This window comes from Scyliorhinus canicula, chromosome 5, assembly GCF_902713615.1.
Source record: "Scyliorhinus canicula chromosome 5, sScyCan1.1, whole genome shotgun sequence".
NCBI lineage: Eukaryota > Metazoa > Chordata > Chondrichthyes > Carcharhiniformes > Scyliorhinidae > Scyliorhinus > Scyliorhinus canicula.
This window is the reverse complement of record NC_052150.1, coordinates 149,723,629-149,748,035: the sequence shown is the minus strand read 5'-3', so window position 1 is coordinate 149,748,035 and position 24,407 is coordinate 149,723,629. Positions and strand designations below refer to the sequence as shown.

Genomic DNA, 24,407 nt, shown 5'->3' with positions numbered 1-24,407 from the left:
CTTGTAACCCCCTCTGCTTAACAGCCACTGTTGGTCAGGTTTGGCCATTTGCTACGGTACCCATTGTCTTCATAGCTCCATCATGTTCCGGTTCCATTAAAGATGCGACAGAAAAAAAACCTACATTCCTATCACAATTTCTCAGTACAGCCCAAGGTGCTTTATAACCAACAAGTGATTTTTGAAGAAACCGGTGTAATGAAAGTAAGAAAGAAAGACTTGAATTTGTATGGTGCTCTTCACAGCCACCAGACTTCTGAAAGTGCTTTACAGCAATTGAAGTACTTTTGAAGTTTAGTCCTTGCTGTAATGTTAGAAATGCAGCACCCAATTTGCACACAACAGCTCCAACAAACAGCAATATAATAATGAACAGGTAATCTGTTTTTTTTTTCTCATGAAATTGATGAGAGATAGATATTAACCAGGACACCAGGGATAATTCCCCAGCTCCTCTTCACCATAATGTCACTAGATATTTTATGTCCAGTTGAGGGGGCAGAGAGGTGTTGGTTTAGTACTCCCGCTTAATCCTTTGGATTGTTGCCCTAGATTTTGTGCTCAAGTCTCTGGGGTGCAATTTAATTATATTTTTAAGAATATGTATTCCTACAGTTGTACAGGGTTAGGATGCAGTTTTGTTAATTTGTATAGTTATTATTTTGCATCAGTAACCAATATTTTAAATTGATTCAGTGAATGATTATGGATTTGCTTACTGTTTGCTACAAACATTATCCTGACTTCTGTTCATGTTACAAATTCCAAACAGAAAATATGTGCAGGTTAGAAGCCACTCCCATGTGTGTATAGAACCAAAGAACCATAGAACTCTTAGAGTCCAGAAGAAGCCCATTGGCCCATTGAGTCTGCACCGACCCTCAGAGAGCACCCTACCCAGGCCCACTCCCCTGCCCGACCCCAGAACCCCAACATAACCTGCATATTTTTGGACACCTAAACTGCACATCTTTGGACTGTGAATGGAATCGGAGCACCTGGAAGAACCCCCCCCTCGCTGTGAGGCAGCAGTGCTAACTACTGTGCCACCATTTAAATGATATAAAGTTGTAAGTTGGCAGTGATTATGGCTTCTGTAAGCTCACACATTTAAATCTGTTTCTCTCAAATTTTACTGAATGAAATGAAGATCAAAAAGCTGAGAGTGTGTCCTGATGAATGATTCCCAGAAGTTCAAAATAATCATATTTTGAAACTTAGATGTAGGAACTTCATCAAATGTATTCTCAGGTCAGACCATGTGCTGCAGACGGATGCATTCAGTGCAAAGACTGTAGTGCAGAAGGGATCCGGAAATGTGGGACTTTGGATACTTACGTATACATACACATGAACACATTCCTAAATCATATTAGAATAGCATAACATCCCTCTTTCTTTAAAAAAAATGCCTCAACATATTAAGATAAGTTTTAAAAAATCAACAAACTACTTTTATACTTGAACACCTTTTCTAAGAAACATTATTCACAGTATTGCTTAGGTGGTGGAGCTTGGTTGACATTGCTGTCAGTGATGAATTGTTGTGTGTTGCTCCTGTTGTATGAATTCTACTTGACGTTGCAGATATTGTGTCACTTGCTGGTGAAGTTGTGTTGCTTGTTGTTGATTATGCTGATGTCTCATTTGTTAGTGATGTTCCTGGTGTTGCTAATGACCGCTTCTGCTTTTCTAGCTTAGGTGTCTGTCAATCATGGATTTTGTTCCTTCTCATTTGCTTACTGGTAATGTATGATCATGGAGTCTCAGCTTCACCAAGTTTGCTGGGTTCCAAGTTTTTATGATTGGATCCTGTCTCAACAACTCTCAAGGATTTGGCATCCTTGCTCATGTGTTGCCATCTTTCTGCCTGTGCATCAGTGAGTTGTTGTCTGAACTTCCTCTCAGCTAATTGAAGGGTGCATCTTGCTGGGCAGAGTTATCTTGTTCTTTTGGCGATTGAGTAGCTCTGCAGGTGATTTCATGTCAGCCTTGAGAGGTGTCGCTCAGAGCAACAATAAGTCAAGGGATGGCCTTTCCTCTTGGCGTTTTTTGAATTGGTTCCATTATCATATATTACTCATTCAGGAATCCCTTGATTAGCAAACTGAACTTGTACTTCTGAGATGATTTTTGTAGCTCTCTAATCTCTCACCTGTCTGATGAAAGAGAATTTGAGAAATAATCTGCTACAATGAGGTGCCATTCTTAGTTTTGTGTGAATAAATTGGCTCCCACAGTATGCCATGGCCTGTGTAGTAGTTCGGTAGCTAGCATCTCGTCTTTCTGTTCTATATTGTTATACTTCTGGCATACATTGCATGCAGATATTTATGGCTGGATAATGTCTACTTAGTACGCAGCTGATATGGCTCTGAGTTTATGCTTTTCCATTTCCATGTGGCCGTTAGGTATCTTCTGAAGAAGTTCTTCCTGGGTCGCTTTGGGTATAATGATTCTGGATAAGGCCAGCAGAACATTATCTTCCAGTGTGATGTCATCTCTTATAGACCAACATTGCTGGCTGTGTTTGCCGTATCTTATCGGGCCATTTCTGGATCCCTTGCTGAGAGAAGCTTCTAACTGAATGGCCCATAACTTCCTGCGTCACATTTCAGAGTTATCCAATGATGCGCTGGGGAATCTCATTAGGAAGTTCCCATGCGAGGATTTACCCAGCAATTGCCCAGAAGTGCTAATTTCCTCTGGAGAATTGTGCTGGGCTGGGAACCATCCAACTGAAGCGATTTAAATCACTAACTTTGGGTGGTTCTGCCAGTTTTGCCCTGATAGCTACTTTGAAAGAGTTAGAAGGGGAAAAAAAATCACTCCTAACTCCAGAGTAACTATTTAAACACCCAGACCCAGTCTCGCACAGGACACCCTGCGCACACACACACACAACCGCCCCCACCCCACCCCCATCCCCCAAGAGATCCACCTGCAATCACCATCCCCCTCCCCACCATCACTAGGCTCCACCATCACTAGGCTAAATGAACGTAGGGTCAAGAAACCCTACTGCTGATTGTGAGATTTTATGTACTGGAACTTGATGTGCATAATCATAATCACAAATTTAAAACTGTATAATGTTTAAAGTACCGTACCGTGATTTGTGAAGCTTGAAGAAGTGCAAACCACTTGTTGCATTTAAAGAATGGAGCTAGTTGTGCTGTAGAGAATGAATGTGGCAATAAATATTTAACAAATGATATTTGTGCACTTTGATTGCACTTTCTGCATGGCGATGTTTTGAAGTATATGGAAAGTTCTGTGGCAGCAGAACAGTAATCCACTGTGTTGCAGGCTGTGCGTGTGAAGATAGTATTGGAGTCAAGCCAGGCTATAAAACTTAATTTCATCACCATGGTTTTTTGGAACGCTTTTGCTCAGGTAATATGGATGAATGTACGATTAAGTAGTCTTTGTGAAATTGGGAAAAATAGTACCTGGAAATTAAAAAATTAATATTTAATATTGTGTTGAAATGCCGATCAATAAAGGTAGATGTTCATAAATAATCACAAAGAGAATGTTCAGTGTGGTCTTGCAGAGCTTCCTATAAAAATGTGGACACATTTTAATTGATGTTACTAAGAAAAAAAAACTTGAATTAATAATGCACCTTTCATGACATCAAGCCGTCCACAGTCCTTCACTGTACTGAAGTATTTTTGAGTTGTACTCGATGTAAGAACAGCTTAATTTTATATAGGCACATTAAAGTAGGGAAATTTATCAAGTTACGTAAGAAGCAGAACAGATAAAAATTGACTGAGAAGGAGACTACCATTACTCTTTTTTTCTATTTATTCATGGGATTTGAGCATTGCTGGTTGGGCCAGAATTCATTGTCCTTGAGCTGAAAGGCTTGCTAGGCCACTTCGTTAGATAGTTTGGGGTGAACCACATTGCTGTGGTGTGTAAGCCAGACCAGGTAAGAACGGCAGATTTCCTTTGCTAAAGAACATGAGTGAACCAGATTGGTTTTTATGACAATCAACAATGATTTTTAATTCCGGATTTCTATTGAATTCAAATTTGACCAACTGCCCTGGTAGGATTCGAACTCTAAGTATTACCCTGGGTCTCTGGATTACTAGTTCAGTGACACTATCACTGTGCTGCCACCTCTTCAATCAGCTGACTAAATGCGTGATCAAGGAGAGAGGATCTTCAAGGAGCAGAGAGAAATGGCAGTCAAGAGATTTAGGGATAGAATTCCAGGTCTGAGGACTTAGACAGCTGAAGGAATGGCTAGCAAAGGTGGAGTTAAGGGAGCGAAGGATGCAGAGGACTACAGGAAACATGATAGTCAACATTAACATAGTAAGGTCCCAATAACAGCTTTTGAAATAAATAATCAGATAATCTGTTCTAGTGTTGTTGGCCATGATATCCAATCAACTCCCCAGTTCATCTTTCTAATTGAGCCATGTAAGATTCACTATCTCACCAGGCAATCATTTTGACAGTGTGCTCCTCTTCAATCCTGTACTGAGGTGCCCTCTGTTGCCCCATCATTGGCCATTCCTTTAGTTGCTTAGGCCCCAATTTTGAAATTCCCTCCCTACAGCAATGGCTCTCTACCGTGTTTCCTTCCTTTAAGACACTTCTTAAAACCTACCTGTTTGACCAAGCTTTTGGTCAGCTATCTAAAATGTCCTTTTATTGCTCCGGATCATACTTTGTTCTGTAATGCTCCTATGAAAAACCATGTGACATTTCATTGTGTTAAAGGCACTATATACATTTTTGTTTCCTTTTGCTTTACTTGCCAGCTTTCTGAGCTCCATCTGGCTATTCAAAACTCATCCAGAACTTTGCTGACTGCATCTCACCTGGACAAATTCCTGTCGATCAACGTCTCCTTTGCCAACCTCCATTGTTTCCCCATCTTTCAGCACATTAATTTTTCAAATTCCTTTTATTTACAAATCCCTTTACTGCTTCATTTCCACTCCCAATCTATGCCGTTTCCTCCAATCAATATTTCATTTTGCATCCTCCTCTAAGATTATAGGCCAGAATACATTGATCGGACGGGTGCTCACCCAACCCAGAAGCACATGAAATCGTGCAAGATGTCAGTGCAGGCCCTGACATCTCCGCGTGCTTGACCAATATTTTGGTCAGCGGGCATGCGGCATCTGAAGCTCACGCGCTGACAATCAAGCGGGCAATTCAGCCCATTGAGGGGCCAATTGGAAGCAATTTTACTGCGCTTATGTACTTTTACGGCTGGTGGGCAGGCGGATTATCCAGGTGGCCGTTGCATTTTAGTGGCAACCATGATTTGGGGCAGGATGAAATATTGAGGCTGAAATTAAATTTTAAAAGGTCACTGTAGATTGAGGTTTGTATTTGAATGTCCTCCCTAGACACAGCAGCGTTTTTCCATTGGAATTTACTTTGAAAAGGTAGGCAGCTCTGCAGCTGAGGGATTCCATTAGAAACAGCAGCCTGCATTCTTCTTTTTCACCCTGCCCATCCTCTTCCTGTTGAGCCTTTCCCAGCACATGTTTCACTGTCTGTTAATTAGCCAATCAGCATGAAATCATGTCCCAAGGCCAAAATCGGTCGGAAGCTGTATTGGCTGTGAACCCTGTCATTTTCCTTCCGAATTGCTCCTGCCAATGTCTCCCTTCAAAACCTCCCTTAAATCCTGACTCCTAACCACTTAATACATTGGCACCACCCAGAAAGACGGACTCCTGATTTGGTTTGGAGGCTGTTACCCTAAAAGGAGAAAATAGAAATGCTTTACATGCTTCATTGGGGCACCGATGCATCGAAATAGAAGTGTTATTCAATTACTGTGCAAAATTAAGAATTTTTTTTCTCCATTTATATCTATACATCTTCCTTTCTGTATATGACTCATACGTTATGGTTTTCCTGTGCGCTTTTTTTTAGTCACACGATGAATCACTTTTCAGCCCACAGAAATCTCCCATAGAGTGCTGGAAATAGTCTTTAAACTAAACCATCTTGATTCCCAGACAGTACTCCTCTTCCTCCCCCCCCCCCCCCCCCCCCCCTTTTAAAGCTGCATAAGCATAGTAACAATAAACCGTTCAACAATTTTATCATACCTTTTCATAAAAAACAGGGGAAAAACCTTTGGTTTAGTTTCTGCTTAGCACAGTAGACATGAGCAGCAGTGTATTAGGCGTGGATGGAGCTATTTTTATCAATGTGTGACTTCATGAAAAGAGCAGTCAATGAATGGTAAAGGCACGGTGAAATTTTTGATTTGATTTAACTTCTAATTTTTTCCCTGCCACTGCAGATAGTCCAGCCTGAATCAGCGTGTAGATTATGTTCAAAGTGATACTTTTCCAACAGAGGCTGTTGAAAAGTGAACATAGGTTGGAAACATCAATGACTTTCTCCTCCTGTCCCTGCTTCACTAGCCTAGGGACTCTTGAGGCCAATTATGATGTCTCTACTACATAATTTCCTGGTCCATGACTCATTCATTGGATAAACTTGCTGAGCCGCTGGGTGATTAGGCCATTAGGGAAATCCACATTTGCTTTTTTTTTCACATTTGAATTTTTCAGCATGGGTTTTTTGAAGGCTCAGGTGATGCAGCGTTTTTTTTTCTATTTTAGAGCAGTGAGCCCTGACAGCCTCCTGTTCACTCCAGGATTTTCTGTCCATTCAGTCTGTTGCTTTTAGTTGCAGTGTTGCTATGAAATCTGTCGTGCTACATTTGCCACTGTCAATTCCGCTGCTGCCCTCTGATTTGCTTATTCTGTATGAGAGGATGGGCAAGAGCCCTGATTTCTGCAGATCTCCTGCAGATTTTAGCAGTATGTTTTCTGCATATCTCCTGCAGATTTTAGCAGTATGTTTTCTGCCATTTAGCTGCCCTTTCAGTGTTTGATCCTAACAGGGAGAGGTTTGAAAATTAATTGTTCAGGCATTACAACATGGTCTGTAAATCCTTGTCAGTGTATTTTCCTCTGTTCGGTAATTTGCTTAAATTCAACAGGGTTAATATGTGTAAGATATGTATGTATGACTGCTAACTATCGTAAGGAAAATTTTGAAGGGAACCAGCTGCAAAGAAGTTGTTGCTGGAGTAAGTAAGAAGAAACAGTTTCCATTGACGGGCGGGTTGGCAACAGACAATTGGCAAACGAACCCAAGGGGAGATGAGATTTTTGTACTTGTGAAGCAAAATCTTTCAGGCTTAAGAGAAGGTCAAAGGATTTGGACTCAATGGCTAACTCTTTCAAAGAGCTAGCTCGGGTATGATAGGCCATATGATGTCTCCTGTGCTATAAGAATATGAACTGTGTGTCTTGACTTTGGAATTCAAGTGGAATGCTGTTGTACGGTTAGTTGCAACTTTAGATGACAATTTACTACTTTTGGCTTGAAATGGAGTGCTGTGACAAGTATGTCTTTTGTTAGCATTGTCACTCAGAAACAAATAGGAGATTTACTCTAAAATGTTTTTTCTCTTGTTGTAGGATGCTGAGAAGAGAACTCCTTTGCATGCTGCTGCATATCTAGGAGATGCTGAAATTATTGAACTCCTTATTCTATCAGGTATATTTCAACTATACAGTTTAGCCAGTTAAGACAACAATTTGTATTTTCTTTGGAATTTACACATCTTTTTGAAGTTGCAGCAAGAGATTAGGAAAGCCCCTGTGGAAATACCAGGCAATGTTTATGATTAGGATTTTGCATTTTCGCTTTCTCTAACCAAGTTTAAATTTTCTAAACTTGACTGCACCTCTCACTTCATGGTACAAGCTAGCCCAGTAAAAATAAAAGTAGCTTACAAAGTCGTTTAACAGCTAATTATTTTGACAGCTGCACCAGACGGCACGGTGGCACAGTGGTTAGTATTGCTGTCTCACAGTGCCAGGGACCCGGGTTCAGTTCTGTCAAGAAAGACGATTGTTCCTTTCTGCGCTCAATGGCCTTGGACCATAAGACATAGAAGCAGAATCACTTGGCCCATCGAGTCTGCTCCGCCATTCAATCATGGCTGATATTTTTCTCATCCTCATTGTCCCGCCTTCTCGCCATAACCCCTGATCCCCTTATTAATCAAGAACCTATCTATCTCTGTCTTAAAGACACTCAGTGATTTGGCCTCCACAGCCTTCTGTAGCAAAGAGTTCCACAGACTCACCACCCTCTGGCTGAAGAAATTCCTCCTCATCTGTGTTTTAAAGGATCGTTCCTTTAGTTTGAGATTGTGTCCTCCGGTTCAAGTTTTTCCTACAAGTGGAAACATGTTCTCCACTTCCACTCTATCCAGACCTCGCAGTATCCTGTAAGTTTCAATAAGATCCCCTCTCATCCTTCTAAACTCCAATGAGTACAGACCCAGAGTCCTCAACCGTTCCTCATACGACAAGCTGTTCATTCCAGGGATCATTCTTCTGAATCCTTTCCAATGCCAGCACATCTTTCCTTAGATACAGGGCCCAAAACTGCTCACAATACTTCAAATGGGGTCTGACAAAAGCCTTATACAACCTCAGAAGTACATCCCTGGTCTTGTATTCTAGCCCTTTTGATATGAATGCTAACATTGCATTTGCCTTCCTAACTGCCGACTGAACCTGCATGTTAACCTTAAGAGAATTGTGAACAAGGACTCCCAAGTCCCTTTATGCTTCTGATTTCCTAAGTATTTCCCTGTTTAGAAAATAGTCTATGCCTGAACTCCTCCTTCCAAAGTGCATAACCTCACACTTGTCCACATTGCATTTCATCTGCTATTTTGTATCATATACTATCTGTCCTTCTACAGATCTTTGTATCATACTACCTGTCCCTCTACAGATCTTTGTATCCTTCTTTACATAGCTTCTTGAACTGGCAAGAGTTTCACTGAGGCCTTATAAGGCTTTTCTGGGCAGCGTTCCCAGCAATACTGGACTCTAGACTGACAGCTCTACACTCCTCCCTTAATTGGGTGACTGTGTGGAGTTTGCACATGTCTGCATTTTGTCCGGGTGATCCGGTTTCCTCCCTCAGTGCAAAGATGTGCAGGTTAGGTGGATTGGCCATTCTGAATTGCCCCACAGTATTCAGGGATGTGTAGGCGAGGTGGGATTACAGGGGTGGTGGTGGGGGGGAAAGAATTGGGCTTAGATAGGGTACTCTTTCAGAGGATCGGTGCAGACTCGATGGGCCGAATGGCCTTTTTCCGCACTGTAAGAATTCTATGGTTCTATACTCAGCAATGTTGTCGATTAGCCCCTAAAGTGCAATTCAGTTGCTTAGAATCTATCAGTTGGGAGCCCTAAAGCTCGGAATAACAACTAGGACTTAACAAGTTACACTAAATTAAGTCTACACTAATTTTCTGCTGAAACGTAAAAGGTTAAAATTCCATTGGCCCCACTACTGACCAAAGGATGATGGTGCAAGACTGATGTGTTGCCAAACCTGAAGACGCTGATCGTACCTCAATCTATGAGGATTCTATACAATTATGGCTGGCTGTTTGTGTCCACCTATGCTTCATTGGTGCCTGCCTCAATCTACCACTAAGTCAAAATAAGTCCTAATAGCTGCATTGTAAACTGTCCTGCTCTGAGGCCCATCATGGGTTGATAAAAATCAAGGTGGTAAAGCTTGGAGCAATGGAAAGTGTCAATTTTTATGTCAAGAAAGATGATTGTTATTTCTGGGCACAATGGCCTTCCGTTACAGGGCTTCTTGGCTATTTGAAAGGACCGCTGTGATGTTCATGCCAGCTCTGAGCTGGCTAGAATTTCACTGAGATCGTATATAGCTATTCTCGGCAGAATTTCTAGCAAGACGGACCTAGACTGAGAGCTCTACACTCCTCCCTTAATTGGGTGTTGGGGCTGAAGATTAACCAGTGGTCTTGCTCAGCTACAAGTTTTTAACTTCGGATGGTGCCTGCAGTAAGCATTCCTCTGCCAGATATAGAGAAAAGTTTACTTTCTGCTTCAGTGTCAAATTTTCTGTTTATCTGCTTTTGCATATAAATAAGTACACAATCATTCAGACTTCAGACAAAATGCTGGAAGGAAACTCTGAAGGAGGCAAGTGTAAATTGCTCTATATAATGCTTCAAACTGCAGTAATTGGTATTTCTTAAAAATGGCCTTCAAATTCGAACCAGCCAGACCATATACGTGTATTTTGACCATTGTTTCCTCAGATCTGTGTCAGACGTATTTAAACAGTGAAATGTTTAAATATGTTATATATTTTAAATTTCTTTAAAAACTGGTCTTGGTCAAGTCTTTATTTTATAATAATAATGTTTATTAAGTGTCAGAAATAGGCTTACGCTGCAATGAAGTTACCGTGAAAATCCCTTAGTCGTCATACTACAGTGCCTGTTTTTGTTAAAGGGGTTAATGAGCTTTGAACCCGAGCAGTGGACTTGCTGTTTTAAGTCAGTGTTCCAGGTTATTGCGCTCGTTCTTGTTATTCCGTTGCATATCGTGCAGGAAGGTTTCAGCTAAATTTCTCCCCCTTGGCTAACCTTATGATGATATGAAATTGGTAGGGAATTCTGTGTTGGCCATTGTTATTTAGATACATTATTACTTGTACAATTTTATATTTGTAGGAGCTAGAGTTAATGCCAAAGACAACAAATGGTTGACTCCCCTGCATCGTGCTGTTGCCTCTTGCAGTGAGGTAAGTGTAAATGACTTTTCACATTGCCATTGCAGAATTAGAGAACTTGACCTTAAAGGCACTGTGTGCAAGTGATTTTGATTTTTCATGTTTTGAATAAAGAATGTGCAGTTGCAAACATTAGAAATGATTAGCTAAGTGGATCACCTTGACTGTTGTAACCAGAGGAAAAAATGAATTTGACTTTAAAAATGTAAATAAATGTTGGAATTTTGCTTATTATTTAATTTGGCAGTTCATTTGCAGTCTTGACTGGTGTTGAAAACCTGGTGTGAGGTCTTGTAGTTGTAAATGCACTACTATTGCAAAAAGCTGATGTCCTGTTTGAGAAGAGCTTTCATGTCTATGGACTTCTGGTGCTTTGCTAAAAATTGTTCTATTCTTGGCATGAAATTTTCTCAAATTTTTTTCTGGCATTGGTAGTATTACCTCAACAGTTGCTAAGATACTGGTCAGAAACCCCAATGTTTTATTTAATTTGTCACAGACTGAGGAAAGGATACTTCGCTCCAGGAATGATTCCACGCACATGTAGAGTTATGTTGTATTAAAACAAACTTTATTACTAGCGCAGTATTAAACTCGCTTCAACATCAGTTCAACATTATATACATTTTATAATGTTTATAAAAATATAGCTCACAATTACCAGTTAAACAATGCTTAACAATAAAATTAAACACTATCTCCTAACCACTATCTTTTCATCTCCAATCAAAAAACCCAGGACAAAACCCTCTTTTAAATGCAGTGAGAAGATCCAGGAATACTTGCTTTATAGAGATGTCTTGGATAAACTGCTTTTAGAGAGATCCTTCAAGAGCCAGCGTGCAAATTCTTGCCCGTGTCAAACTACTGTTTAACTTCCCAGCATTTAGCAAAAAGCTCCTGTGCTGTTCACAGTAAACAGTTCTTTGAGAAACTGCTGGTCTGTTCACAACCTAGTCGAAAACTCAACTCCTGACTGCCGTAGCCCCTGGCTCCCTTTAAGCACATCACCTCTATCCCACTAACTGGAGTATGACCTTCTGACTAAGACTGAACACAATGTCTCTAAAACTATCTACTCCCCAGGTAACCTTTCTGTAAACAAAATTCCATTCACCCTACTTCGGCAAAGAATATCCATGGCTGGAGTGAGTTTTGATCTTTTGCCATATTTTAATTGCACCTCTGTAGCCCCAAAGTCTAGCTTACTTTTAACCAGGATTTAAAAAAAAACATAACTGCCGCAGCCGAATACACAACTGTAACCCAGGCTTTTAACCATTAATGCACCAGATACATATAATACAATAGATATGAAATTCATACATTCATCACATAGCCCCCAACTACTTCACAGACCAGCTAATAATAATCTTTATTATCGTCACAAGTTGGCTTAAGTTAACACTGCAATGAAGTTACTGTGAAAATCCCCGAGGCGCTGCATTCCGGCGCCTGTTCGGGTACATGGAGGGAGAATTCAGAATGTCCAAATTGCCTAATGAGCACGTCTTTCGGGACTTGTGGGAGGAAACCGGAGCACCCGGAGGAAACCCATGCAGACACAGGGCGAACATGCAGACTCCACACAGGCAGTGATCCAAGCCCGGAATCAAACCCGGGTCCCTGGCGCTGTGAGGCAACAATGCTAACCACTAAGCTACTGTTGGAGAGCTTGTGCACCACTCAAGTGACTTATTTACCTTTATCATTTCTCATCTCTACCCAAACAACTTCTACATCCTGGGTTCCTGAACTTCGGTCATCCCTCTCTAATGCCATCATGAATTAACAGAGTCATCCCTCCCACGTTATCCTTGTCCTTCCTAAATGCCATTTACCCGGGTCCAATCTATGCAATTTTGCAGTCATGTCTCTGTAACAGCTACCAGATGGCACTTATTTATTTTTACTTGTACTATCAGTTCAAACAGTTTTGAATGCTACTTACAGTCAGACCGTTAGTTTTGTCCCTTTTTTATTTTGGGAGCTTCTTGTCTGCTGATTTACTCTTAGAATTGTATTCTGACTTTTGCTCTCATGATCTGTTCATCATTTACCATCTTCATGGCTTTCTTTCTTGTCTTGTCTCAAGTCTTCAATTCACCAAATCTTCTCAAATATGATCCATTGCCCCCAATATTTAGTTTAAAATCCCTCTTCTTTCTTCGTTCCCTTTTTGCTTATGTAAGAAGTGGACTTTGCCGAACTAAAAGTTGGCTGCGACAGGGAACATGATTCACAAGTTGGGTACAGTTTCTGGATAAAAAAGGACCCTCGTCCTTTTGGATTCTTACACCTTTTATTGTGAAGACGCATTACAATCAATTAAACCAGCCTGGTCCTCTAACAAATGAAGAGCCATCAAAACTTGTTATAAGTGGAGGGATGGTAATTTTAAAAATTCATTCTAGGAATGTGGATGTTGCTGGCTAGGCCAGCATTTATTGTCCATCCATAATTGCCCTCGAGAAGGTGGCGGTGAGCTTCTTTCTTGAACCACTGTAGTCCATGTGGTGCAGGTGCTGTAAGGGATTGATTTCCGGGATTTCGACCCAGTGACAGTGAAGGAACGTCAATATATTTCCAAGTCAGTGTGGTGAGTGGCTTGGAGGGGAACTTCCAAGTGATGGTGTTCCCATGTGTTCTTCCATCGTCATTCTAGATGGTAATGGTCATGGACTGAGAAGAATATCTCTAAAGGGCCTTGGTAAGTTCCTGCAATGCATCATGTAGATAGTATACATTGCTGCTACTGTGCGTTAGTGGCGGAGGGAATTGATGTTTGTGGATGGGGTGCCAATCAAGCCGGCTGCTTTGTCCTGGATGGTGTCGAGCTTCTCAAGTGTATTGGAGCTGCACTCATCCAGGCAAGGAGTGGAGAGTGTTCTATCGACTCTTGACTTGTGCCTTGTAGATGGTGGACTGGCTTTAGGGAGTTGGGAGGTACATTTTTGCCGCAGGATTCCTAGCCCGTGACCTGCTCTTGTAGCCACAGCACTTATATGTCTAGTCAGTTCAGTTTCTGGTCCGTAGTAATCCCCAGGATGTTATTGGCGGATTCAGCGATGGTACAGCTGTTGAATGATGATGAGTGCTGGTTATATTCTCTCTTATTGGACATGGTCATTGCCTGGCACTTGTATGGCATGGTTGTTACCTTTCACTTGTCACCTAAGGCTGGATATTGTCCAGGTCTTGCTGCATTTGGAGATTAACTGCTTCAGTATCAGAGGAGTTGCGAATGGTTCTGAACATTGTGCAGTCATCAACGAACATCCCCCACATCTGACCTTGTGATGGAAGGAAGGTCATTGATGAAGCAGAAGTTGGGCCTGGACACTACTCTGAGTAGTGCCTCACCATTTTTCTTCTCAAGCAAACAATGGATTTAGACCAGAAATGTAAAAACTGCTCATTAGCATGGGTTGCATCACGTGACTGAGGTTACTAGCTGTTGGAAAGTTTTAAATATTACATTTCTGGATTAGCAATCTGTGGGCTGTGAGCCTCCATCCTGTCAATACCAAAACAAGATCCCAGGCTGACAACAAAGGCTGCCTAAAGGCTAATCATCCTCAAAGCCTTTTGGACGATTGCTGCCTTTGTCTGCAGAGCAGATCAAGTCTCTATATCCACCTCCCCCTTCATTACCACCAACTTTAAAGGAATTCTGCATCTCCCTGCTTTCAACGAACCCGGCTGAACTTCAACTCCGATGCGAAGGAATCCTCACTGGAATCTAACATCATGACTCTGGTATTCACACGAGTTAATAACCATATCTTTGACCCTTTTATGTTACTAATAGTTGTCAAACTCCTCTTTTCTATCTCTTTGTGTGCTTGTGTGTGTATGTAGTTGCAGCCCCCCTCCTCCACTCGCAGTTTGAATTGTATGAACAAACCATATTTCTGATTTAACCCTAAAGATTTTTTTGTTATGAGTCACTTTAAAAATTGACTTCATGAACAGAGTTGGGGAAACACGCCACAGCATATTTCAAAAGTAAAACGCCTCTGCTTACAGACAGGCAGCAAGAAAAATAAAGGAGTTCAGTTTGTCTCTCTCCCCTGTCCCTACCACCGATAAATAAACAGGGGAAAGACGTGCATCAAAATTAATCATTTTATAAGCACAATTCTGAAATATGTTCGACTAGGAGAACCGAGCTCAGAAGGGTTTTGTGCACAGAGGGTTTATTTCAGATGGAATGATTTGCTCGAAGTGGCTATTGAGACTTCACTTAAATGTGAAAAGATGCAGCAAATTAGACAACTCCAGTTGAAGTTTACTCAAGCAGACTCCGATGCTGTCGATGCTATGATGAATCAATGCTGCAAGGTCTGATGAGACTTTAGCTGGATAATTTGACTTTTCTCTTCTACTGGTTGCTGACTGGCCTGATGTCCACTTCCAGCATTTCCTTTCTTCAAATTGTCAAATGTTATTCTATATAGTATGTGAAATAACTTTCTGGTTTACTTGGCTAAATAAACAAATTCCATGTGTTTTTCTTTGCTATCCTGAGGTGATGCTAGTTTGATGCCATCTCGTCTTGAAATGATTATTCTATTTCTTTTTTTTGTTTCCAGATCAAAGCGTTTTGCTCCGGGTTTAAATCGTGCACTAAAATTTATATTTATTATGTTGAATCTACCTTGTCAGAAAAAGATCTGTATATTCCCGTACCAGCCTCCCTGAGCAGGCGCCGGAATGTGGCGACTAGGAGCTTTTCACAGTAACTTCATTTGAAGCCTACTTGTGACAATAAGCGATTTTCATGTTGTTTGTACTATTGCTGAGGAGTTAATTTATTTCAGTTCACTGTGTGTTGTGACAGTTCCTTCATGTTTACAAAGAAAACTATGGAAAATGTCCTTCTCAAGCAATTGTCAGGATGCATTGAACTGTGTAACATTCTCTTCAGAACCAGATTCTGAACAATTTTGATCATCTTGGTGCAAAGTGATAGTGTGTTTCTAAGTATTAAATGCTTGTGTTTAAATTAATCTGCTGTCAGCTACTACTTTTGGGCTACTTTTCTTCATTGCAGTGAATTAGTGAAAATGTTGGGAAATTGGTTTGTTTACTTGCTGTCTCATCCAATTGTTTACAAATTTTAAAATTTTGATTCCAGGCTAGTTAAAATAGCTAGGAGGTCTGTTCTTGCAGATGTTGGAAACTTTGTGAGAACCAAGTAGAGTAACCCTTTGGGAATTAAAATATATTCTTAAAATTTAGACCAGATGGTCAGCTGTATATTCCAGTGGCTGACTTTACTTTCACATTATAAGCGATAATCTTTTGTATAACTGTTTATTTTGATTTAGGAAGCAGTTCAGGTGCTTTTGAAGCATTCGGCTGATGTGAATGCTCGTGACAAAAACTGGCAGACTCCGTTACATATTGCTGCTGCAAACAAGGCTGTGAAGTGTGCAGAAGCCCTGGTTCCCCTTTTAAGTAATGTAAACGTCTCCGACCGAGCAGGGAGAACTGCTCTACACCATGCTGCCTTCAGTGGACATGTAGAGGTATTATATTAAAATTATTTTAAAGTGGATTAAAATAATTGGGGTTAGTTGTATTTTTGTTAACTAAAAATTAACTGCTTCATATTGTTGCAAATATCTAGATCATAATGGCATATGCTTTAGAATGTAACTCAGTTTTTGGAAGTAAATGGGGGTATTTGGTTGAGAAATTGGTTAAAGCAACCCTGAAGTAAAGTACAATTAAAACAAGCTTGGAGTTTATTAAATGGTTAGGGTCATGTTGACTTAAGAGGTTAACAGCTGGAAAGTTAAGATAAACAGCAGGTGGATGTACAGTGAGTGGTGCAGAAGTCCCCCGGTCCACCTCCCTCTCTTAACAGACTTTCTGTTTTGGGTAATGCAAGCTGAGATTGTTTCTCAGTGGAATTCAGCAAGAGCCAAGTCACTGGCACCACGAGTGGCTCCGCTTACGCGGGATGGGGGGCTCTAAAACAGGTGATCACAGTCTCAAAATAGGGGATACGACATTTAGGACTGATATGAGGATAAATTTCTTCACTTAGTGGGTGGTGAAGCTGTGGAATTCTTTATTGCCTAAAGCTGTGGAGGCCAAGTCCTTGAAAAAATAGATACATTAAAGGCGTCCAGGGGTATGGGGAGAGAGCCGATATGACATTGAGATAGAGGATCAGTCATGATATTGAACGGCAGAGCAGGCTTAATGGACTGAATAGACTCCCCTCTTAATTTCTATGTTTTTCTTCTTATCTAAAGAACGGCAGATATGACGTTTGCAGTTATTTCAGTAAAGGATACTTTATTCATCTGTTTTTCCAGAAATAAGAAAAGCTGTGGAATTAAAAAGTAGTCAAATTGCATTTCTTCTTGGGCACAGGCTATGTGTATCAGATTGTTATGGAGGTGGGTGGAGTATAATGAGATCCTTTGTTTTCAAGTATTTCTTTGAACTCAGTTTGGGCCTAGCCAACAGGCATGGCTGGTTAATGTTGGAGAAACAGCTAAGAGACTGTCAACTTTGTGTTTAGACAACTTATAACTCCTTTGAAGTTGAGAGATAAAGTCAGACCTATACCGAAAGTGGAGTAAATGCTAGATCTATCGTCCATAACACAGCCTGCAGGTGGGAGCTGATATTTTTTTCTAAGACAGAATTGGAAAGGGGAAAAAGACTGCAGATTTGTTTAGTTGGAAGAAATCTACAGTGATCCTCCGTGAAAGTCAGTTAATTTTCTGGCCTTTGGCGTTCCAGAAATACTCTGCTTCATTGCAGTTTAAAACTATAGGAGCAAGCTATTGTAAACCGAGGGTATATTCTGATGTTTTAAATTACTGTGTTGGAGTCGCAGTTCGGCTCATGCTAGGGTTGTGGAATCCAGATTTGCGAGGTTGGTAAACAAGTGGGAGGCACTTAGCTGAAAGCTAATAGAAGGAGCTCCATGAAATTCTGTACCGTAAGAGAATAGCTGGAACAAAGAGGAGATATCAGAGTAAATTGTGGAGAGCGGTGATGCATCCTTTAGGTTGGCCCCAGGAAACCTGAATGAGTCTTAAAATTTGAATTTATAGTGGTAATAGAACTTATTTTGTTTAATTCTTTGGCTGTTTTTGCTACCACCACAACTACAGGAACTATACTCTCGCCACAAATGTAGTTGCAGTGCCTGTGACATCACTGCCAGCGACACTGCCTGCGTCAAGGAACAATATTTTGAATGCCGGCCGATCGCTGCCCCTTGCTGCCTTGTTTGCATCCCACTTGCTGTCTCACTCGCTGGCCCGCTCCCTGAGCGGAGGAGGGATATGAGCGAAGTTGGGAGGGGAAGGGTTGCAGGTGGTGGGGACGGGAGCGAGGGTATGGAGGGCAGGTTGCAGCAACAATGGTCTCACAGCAATGATGTCAGTGGCACTGACTTGCTATTCTAACACGTTGGCAGGAGATGCAGAATAATTCTTTTTGATATACAATAAAATTTGTTTTTGTTAAAAACGTGAATTCTTGTAGCATAGTTCTAGTTAATTGCTGGGTGATTGGATTTATTCTTTAATGGTTCCTAACAGGATCATAACAGTGTGAATTGTAAGGAATTCAATGTTGATGTCGGAAGCATTGATACTGTTGTTTAATGCTGCAGACCTGTATTTAATGTGCTTTATAAATATCTGATTTGATGTGCATAATTATCTAAAGATGTTTTGGAGTATGACCTTGTTTTTTAAAATAAATTTAGAGTACCCATTTTTTCTCCAATTAAGGGGCAATTTAGCGTGGCCAATCCACCTAACCTGCACATCTTTGGGTTGTGGGGGTGAAACCGACGCAGACATAGGGAGAATGTGGAGTATGACCTTGTTAAGTAAATTCTGAGCTAATAGCATACTCAAATACTAGTTGATATTAAAACAAAGTGAAATGCTCAAAACACTGAGGTGAAGGAGGAAGCATGTTTGAGGGGAAATTTCAGCTGTGTGTGCAGTCCCGGCAGACATGATAGGAAAATTCTGATATTTTAAAAGTGAAGCTGAGGGCAGCATGGTGGCGCAGTGGTTAGCACTGCTGCCTCACGGTGCAGAGGTCCCAGGTTCGATCCCGGCTCTGGGTCACTGTCTGTGTGGAGTTTACACATTCTCCCTGTGTTTGCGTGGGTTTTCCACCCCACAACCCAAAGATGTGCAGGCTAGGTGGATTGGCCACGCTAAATTGCCCCTTAATTGGAAAAAATGAATTGGCTACTCTAAATTTAGGAAAAAAGTGAAGCTGCTAGCTATTTAGGAAATTATGCAAGGCAATATTCAAAATATAGAAAATTTTAATTTAAAAGTAAAACCACAAATAGGTTTTCTCTGCTGTGCTACAACGTACTTCATCTACATCTCTCAAATCAAAGTGGTGAGGGCAGCACGGTGGCGCAGTGGGTAGCACTGCTGCCTCACGGCGCCATGGTCACAGGTTCGATCCCAACTCTGGGTCACTGTCCGTGTGGAGTTTGCACATTCTCCTTGTGTATGCGTGGGTTTCACCCCCACAGCCCAAAGATGTGCAGGGTAGGTGGACTGAGCACACTAAATTTTTTTTTTTTTTAAATCAAAGTGGTGATAATGACCCTGTTTGAAAAGTGCCACAGATTGGCATCTTGAGCCCTGGCTGTTTTTGCCAGCTACCATAAGCGTTCCCATCCCCAATTTTAATGTCATTTTTGAAACACTAATCCCTCAACAGAACTAAGATGAATTGTGCTGTTCTCTTGGACACGATGCCTTCATAGTGAAGGAGCTAAAGCATTGAACTCCCTAGGTCACTTCGAATTGCATTTAGTGTTTTGGGTCAAATTGCTTCCACTGCTTGTTGCAACACTTTTGCTAATTGCAAAATAGTGCAATTCTGTTGAAAGATCAGTGATTAAATATGTAGCATCCTTATTTACAGAACAGATGTTAGTAAATTATTGTAACTGAAGTAAGCTTGCAAAACAAAAAATTGTGATCAACTAAATTGAATTCAATAAAAACAACTGTTTTCCAGATGGTTAGCTTGCTACTATCCAGAGGTGCCAACATCAATGCCTTTGATAAGAAAGACCGACGTGCTATTCACTGGGCTGCGTATATGGGTATGGTATCTCATTTCTGGATTCATGTTCTGCTCATTAAGCTTTGACAAGTCATCATCAGTTTAGTTTTAAACCTTTGATAGTTTCTTTTAGGAAATTGTGGAGCTGCGACGATTAGCTTAGGGGAGGGGTTTGAAATGTTACCATTGGGCAATTAGAAGAATTCTGTTTCAGAGGTGAGCCCAGCTGAGTTATGGGTTAGTGCTTCATTTTCCTCAGGGCTGTGGGGATATCAGCTGAGCAGTCTGTAAATTGGGCTCTTTTCAAATAAAGCTGCAACTAAATTTAATTAGTATAATCCAAGTTATAGGTCGAGTTTTCATTTTATTTTTACTTCTCTAGCAAAAATGGTGATTCATCAGCAGTGTGCCTGTATGTGGTTTTGAGAATAATGTGAGATATCCCACTATAATCTATATTCTCCCCCTCCGCACTACACTCCCCCTACAAATCTGCACTCAGTATGCTTCACCCGATCAATGCCTGTGTCTAAGTATTTACGTTGCGTATTTTAGGGGTTTTTAATGAATCTATTGGCATTTTCAAAATTATATACATTGCCGTTCGCTTTCATTTATTGTACAGCACAAAAAGGCTTCTCGTGTATTTTATGTTTTCCCTATGTTTTTTCTTTTCATGTAATAATAATCCTTATTGTCACAAGTAGGCTTGCATTAACACTGCAATGAAGTTACTGTGAAAAGCCCCTAGTCGCCACAGTCCGGCGCCTGTTCGGGTACACAGAGGGAGAATTCAGAATGTCCCAATTACCTAACAGCACGTCTTTTGGGACTTGTGGGAGGAAACTGGAGCACCCAGATGAAACACACAGACACGGGAAGAACATGCAGACACCGCACAGACAGTGACCCAAGCCGGGAATCGAACCTGGAACCCTGGAGCTGTGAAGCAATAACCACTGTGTTGCAGTGCCACTGTATGGAATGATCTTAACATAGAACATTACAGCGCAGTACAGGCCCTTCGGCCCTCGATGTTGCACCGTCCTGTGAAACCCCTCTAAAGTCCCTCTACACTATTCCCTTATCGTCCATATGCCTATCCAATGATCTGTCTGAATTGTACGCAGAACAATATTTTTCACTGTACCTCGGTACACGTGACACTAAATAAATCCAATCCAGTAATTCCAAAGTAATTTAAGTTTTGTCCCCTCAGATGCTTACCTCAGTTAAACTATGAAAATTAAAAACAAAACCTCAAGGTTCCCAAGCTAAAATCGAAGAAAAATCAGAAATGAAGATCTGCATCTCTCTCTTTATGACGTCTCTCTCTCTGACCCCTTTCTCGCTTTAATCTTTCCCTGGTCATGCTACCTTGCTAGTCGCTGATTTCTCCCTCCCCACCCCCAAAGGTGATTTAAAAAAAATATATTTTCTCTGCCCAGTACAATGTTAATGACACATCCCGCCTGAACCAGAAAGAGGGAATTCCACCTGTTGGATGGAAAGGAGATAGAAAGGGAGCACTAGCCCTCCTTTCATCTCCCATATTCCTCCTCACCTTTCCCCATTTCTCCTCCTTTTCCGACTGCCTGTTTCATCCCACACACCTGATTAATTGAAGAGGGGAAGTCTGTGACACGTATTAAAGGTGATTGCAGTGGCACATTGTTTAGTTTCAGAGGGGATTTGAAATTATGCCATTCAGTAAACAGAAACAATGTGCTTGAAAAGGTCGCCAAGTCACCCAACTGAATTATGAGTGAATGCTTCACTTTCATGGTTTGAGAGAGATGTTCATTGAGCGTCCAATCAAGTTAGCTACAGCTCATTAAAAGGTGGGAGTTCAAAATGCAGGTAGGTTCGGTGAGGCAGTGTGAGCAATGGTGGCTGAGTACATAGATTAATCGTTGGAGGAATTTGCTGACGGGGTAAGCAAATGAGGTGAAAAGAGATCTGGAAGGTTTGAAATGGGCCAGTAAAATACATCAGAAATTTACACATCCGCACCTAATTTATTTTGCTACAACTATACCAATGTGGCTGCTGGCTAATTGCAAGACTCAGAATTAGGCTGCTCCACAGTGACACTCAATGGCCAGAGCCTGTAACAGCCTAAATTTGTAGAATTAACTCTATCAACAATTGTTTCAGTAACTTTTTTAAAAATCCTTTTTTATGGGATGTGGGGCAGCATTTGTTGCCCATCTCTAATTTCCCTTGGGAAGGTTGTGGTGAGCTGTCTTACTGAGCCGCCCGGTGCAGTCCATGTGGTGCAGGTACATCCGCTGCGCTGTGAGGGACAGAGTTTCAAGATTTTGACCCAGCGACCGTGAAGGAACGGTGATATATTTCCAAGTCAGGATGGTGAATGTCTTGGAGGGGAACTTACTAGTGGCTGTGTTCGCATCTATCTACTGCCCTTGTGCTTTTAGATGGTAGTGGTCATAGGTTTGGAAGGTGCTGTCTAAAGGAGCCATGGTGAGTTCTTGCAGTGCATCTTGTAGATGGTACACACTGCTGCTACTGTGCTTTGCAGGTGGAGGGAGTGAATATTTATCAAAGGGCTGCCACTGAGGCAGGCTACTTTGTCCTGAATGGTGTTGAACTCCTTGAGTGTTGTTGGAGCTGCACTTTTCCAGGTAAGTGGGGAGTATTCCATCACACTCCTGACTTGTGCTTTGTAGGTGGTTGACAGGCTTTTGGAGAGTCAGGAGGTGAGTTACTTACCACAGAATTCCTAGCCTTTGACTTGTTTTTTAACCATAGTATATATATATATATATATATGGCTAGTCCAGTTCAGTTTAATGGTGACCCCCAGGATGTTGATAGTGGGGGAATTCAACAATGGTAATGCCATTGAACGTCACGGGTGATCTTATTGGAGAGGGTCATTGCCTGGCGCTTGCACTTTGACTTTATGCTGGACTGCAGGACATTGGTGAAGCAGCTGAAAATGGTTGGGCCTAGGCCACACCCCTGAGGAACCCCTGTGCAGTGATGTCCCAGGACTAAGATGACTGACCTCCAAAAATCACAACCATCTTCCTTTGTGCGAGGTATGACTCTAACCAGTGGAGAGTTCCCCCCTGAATTCCATTCACTATAGTTTTGCTTGGGCTCCTTGATGCTGTACCCGATCAAATGCTGCCTTAATGTCAAGGGCAGTCACTCTCACTTCATCTCTGTAGTGCAGCTCTTTTGGTCAGGAACTGCGTAACCCTGGCAGAACTCAAATTGAGCGTCAGTCAGCAGGTTAATGCTTAGTAAGTGCCGCTTGATGGCACTGTTGATGATCCTTTTTATCACTTTGCTGATGATATAGAGTAGACTCAGTTGGCCATTTTGGATTTGGCCTGCGCTTTGTGTACAGGACATATCTAGACAATTTCCCACATTGCAGGGTAGATAATAGTGTTGCAGTTGTACTGGAACAGCTTGGTTCGGGGCATGGCAAGTTCTGGAGCACAAGTCTTCAGTACTAATGCCGGAATATTGTCAGGACCCGTAGCCTTTGCAGTATATGATGTCTTCAACCCATTCTTGATATCATGGGAGGTGAATAGAATTATCCCAAGATTGGCATCTATGATGCAGGGGACCGCTGGACGAGACCGAGATGGATCATCCACTCGGCACTCCTTTAAAAAAAAGAAATTTTTTTTTAGGGGCAATTTTATCGTGTCCAATCCACCTACCCTGCACAACTTTGGGTTGTGGGGGTGAAACCCATGCAGACACGGGGAGAATGTGCAAACTCCACATGGACAGTGACCCAGAGTCATGTGAAATTCTTTTGAAGAATATTTTTGAGATCCATGCAGTGATTTTAATAGATTAGATAATGCTAGATAATAGTTGTTAGTATTGACTAATGCAATAAGTCAGTGCTTAAATGTCATTTGTACCCTGCTGGTTTATGTAGGCCACATCGAGGTGATCAAGCTGTTGGTAGCACATGGAGCTGAAGTAACATGCAAGGATAAGAAAGCATATACACCACTTCATGCTGCAGCTTCCAGTGGAATGCTCAGTGTAGTCAAGTACCTACTAGATCTTGGAGTTGATGTAAGTTGAATACCTGAAATCATTTTAATTGAGTGTTTGTGAAAATGATCCAGCTGTATTTTTATTTATCATCATGTAGTCTTTTTGTGGATAAGAATTTGTCATGCTATTAACATTTAACATGATGCATTACCACATTTTAACCAAACTTTGAAAGTATCTTCTGAATGAAATACTAGACTTTTTAAAAATGAGCCCGAAGAATTTTCCATAAACTTCAATGTATTTGCAAGAAGTAATATAACCTCCGTTCCCCTCCCCGCTTTGGCTGAATTTTCAGCAGACTGATTTTCTTCTCACCTGCCTTTTGGAAATGTAACAATCACCATGGGTTAACATTCTGTACTTATTATTATTTTGCTACTTACTGACAACTTTGCTAAGTTTGTTCATTGTTTTAAAACCAAATTTACTACATATTTTTCCCCACTTTGGTAATGAAACTTGAAACTGGCTCTCTTTTTGCACCCATAAACCTCTGAGATTTTAGCCCAATAATTTTTAAAGCTGAAAAATATCAGCTATATCCTCACCAACTTTCGCTAACTCCAGCGTGATGCCACCACCAAACACACCTTCCCTTCACTCCCTCTGTCAGC

The 24,407-nt window shown here is 41.2% G+C and overlaps 1 protein-coding gene across 2 annotated transcripts in view; it reads left to right on the top strand.

Annotated features, from left to right (window-relative positions):
* Positions 1–7,487: 7,487 nt before the first annotated feature.
* Positions 7,488–24,407, top strand: part of ankrd28b (ankyrin repeat domain 28b) — a 136,232-nt gene continuing 119,312 nt past the window's right edge. The window contains exons 1-5 of one of the 2 annotated variants that reach the window (XM_038797809.1): positions 7,488–7,566; positions 10,592–10,662; positions 15,984–16,184; positions 19,687–19,774; positions 23,666–23,808. In XM_038797809.1, coding sequence (XP_038653737.1) covers positions 19,687–19,774; positions 23,666–23,808 — 231 coding nt within the window. In that variant the 5' untranslated portion in view covers positions 7,488–7,566; positions 10,592–10,662; positions 15,984–16,184. Of the gene's footprint in view, positions 7,567–10,591; positions 10,663–15,983; positions 16,185–19,686; positions 19,775–23,665; positions 23,809–24,407 lie in introns of those variants that run through there. The other variant, XR_005460732.1, reaches the window with a different exon arrangement.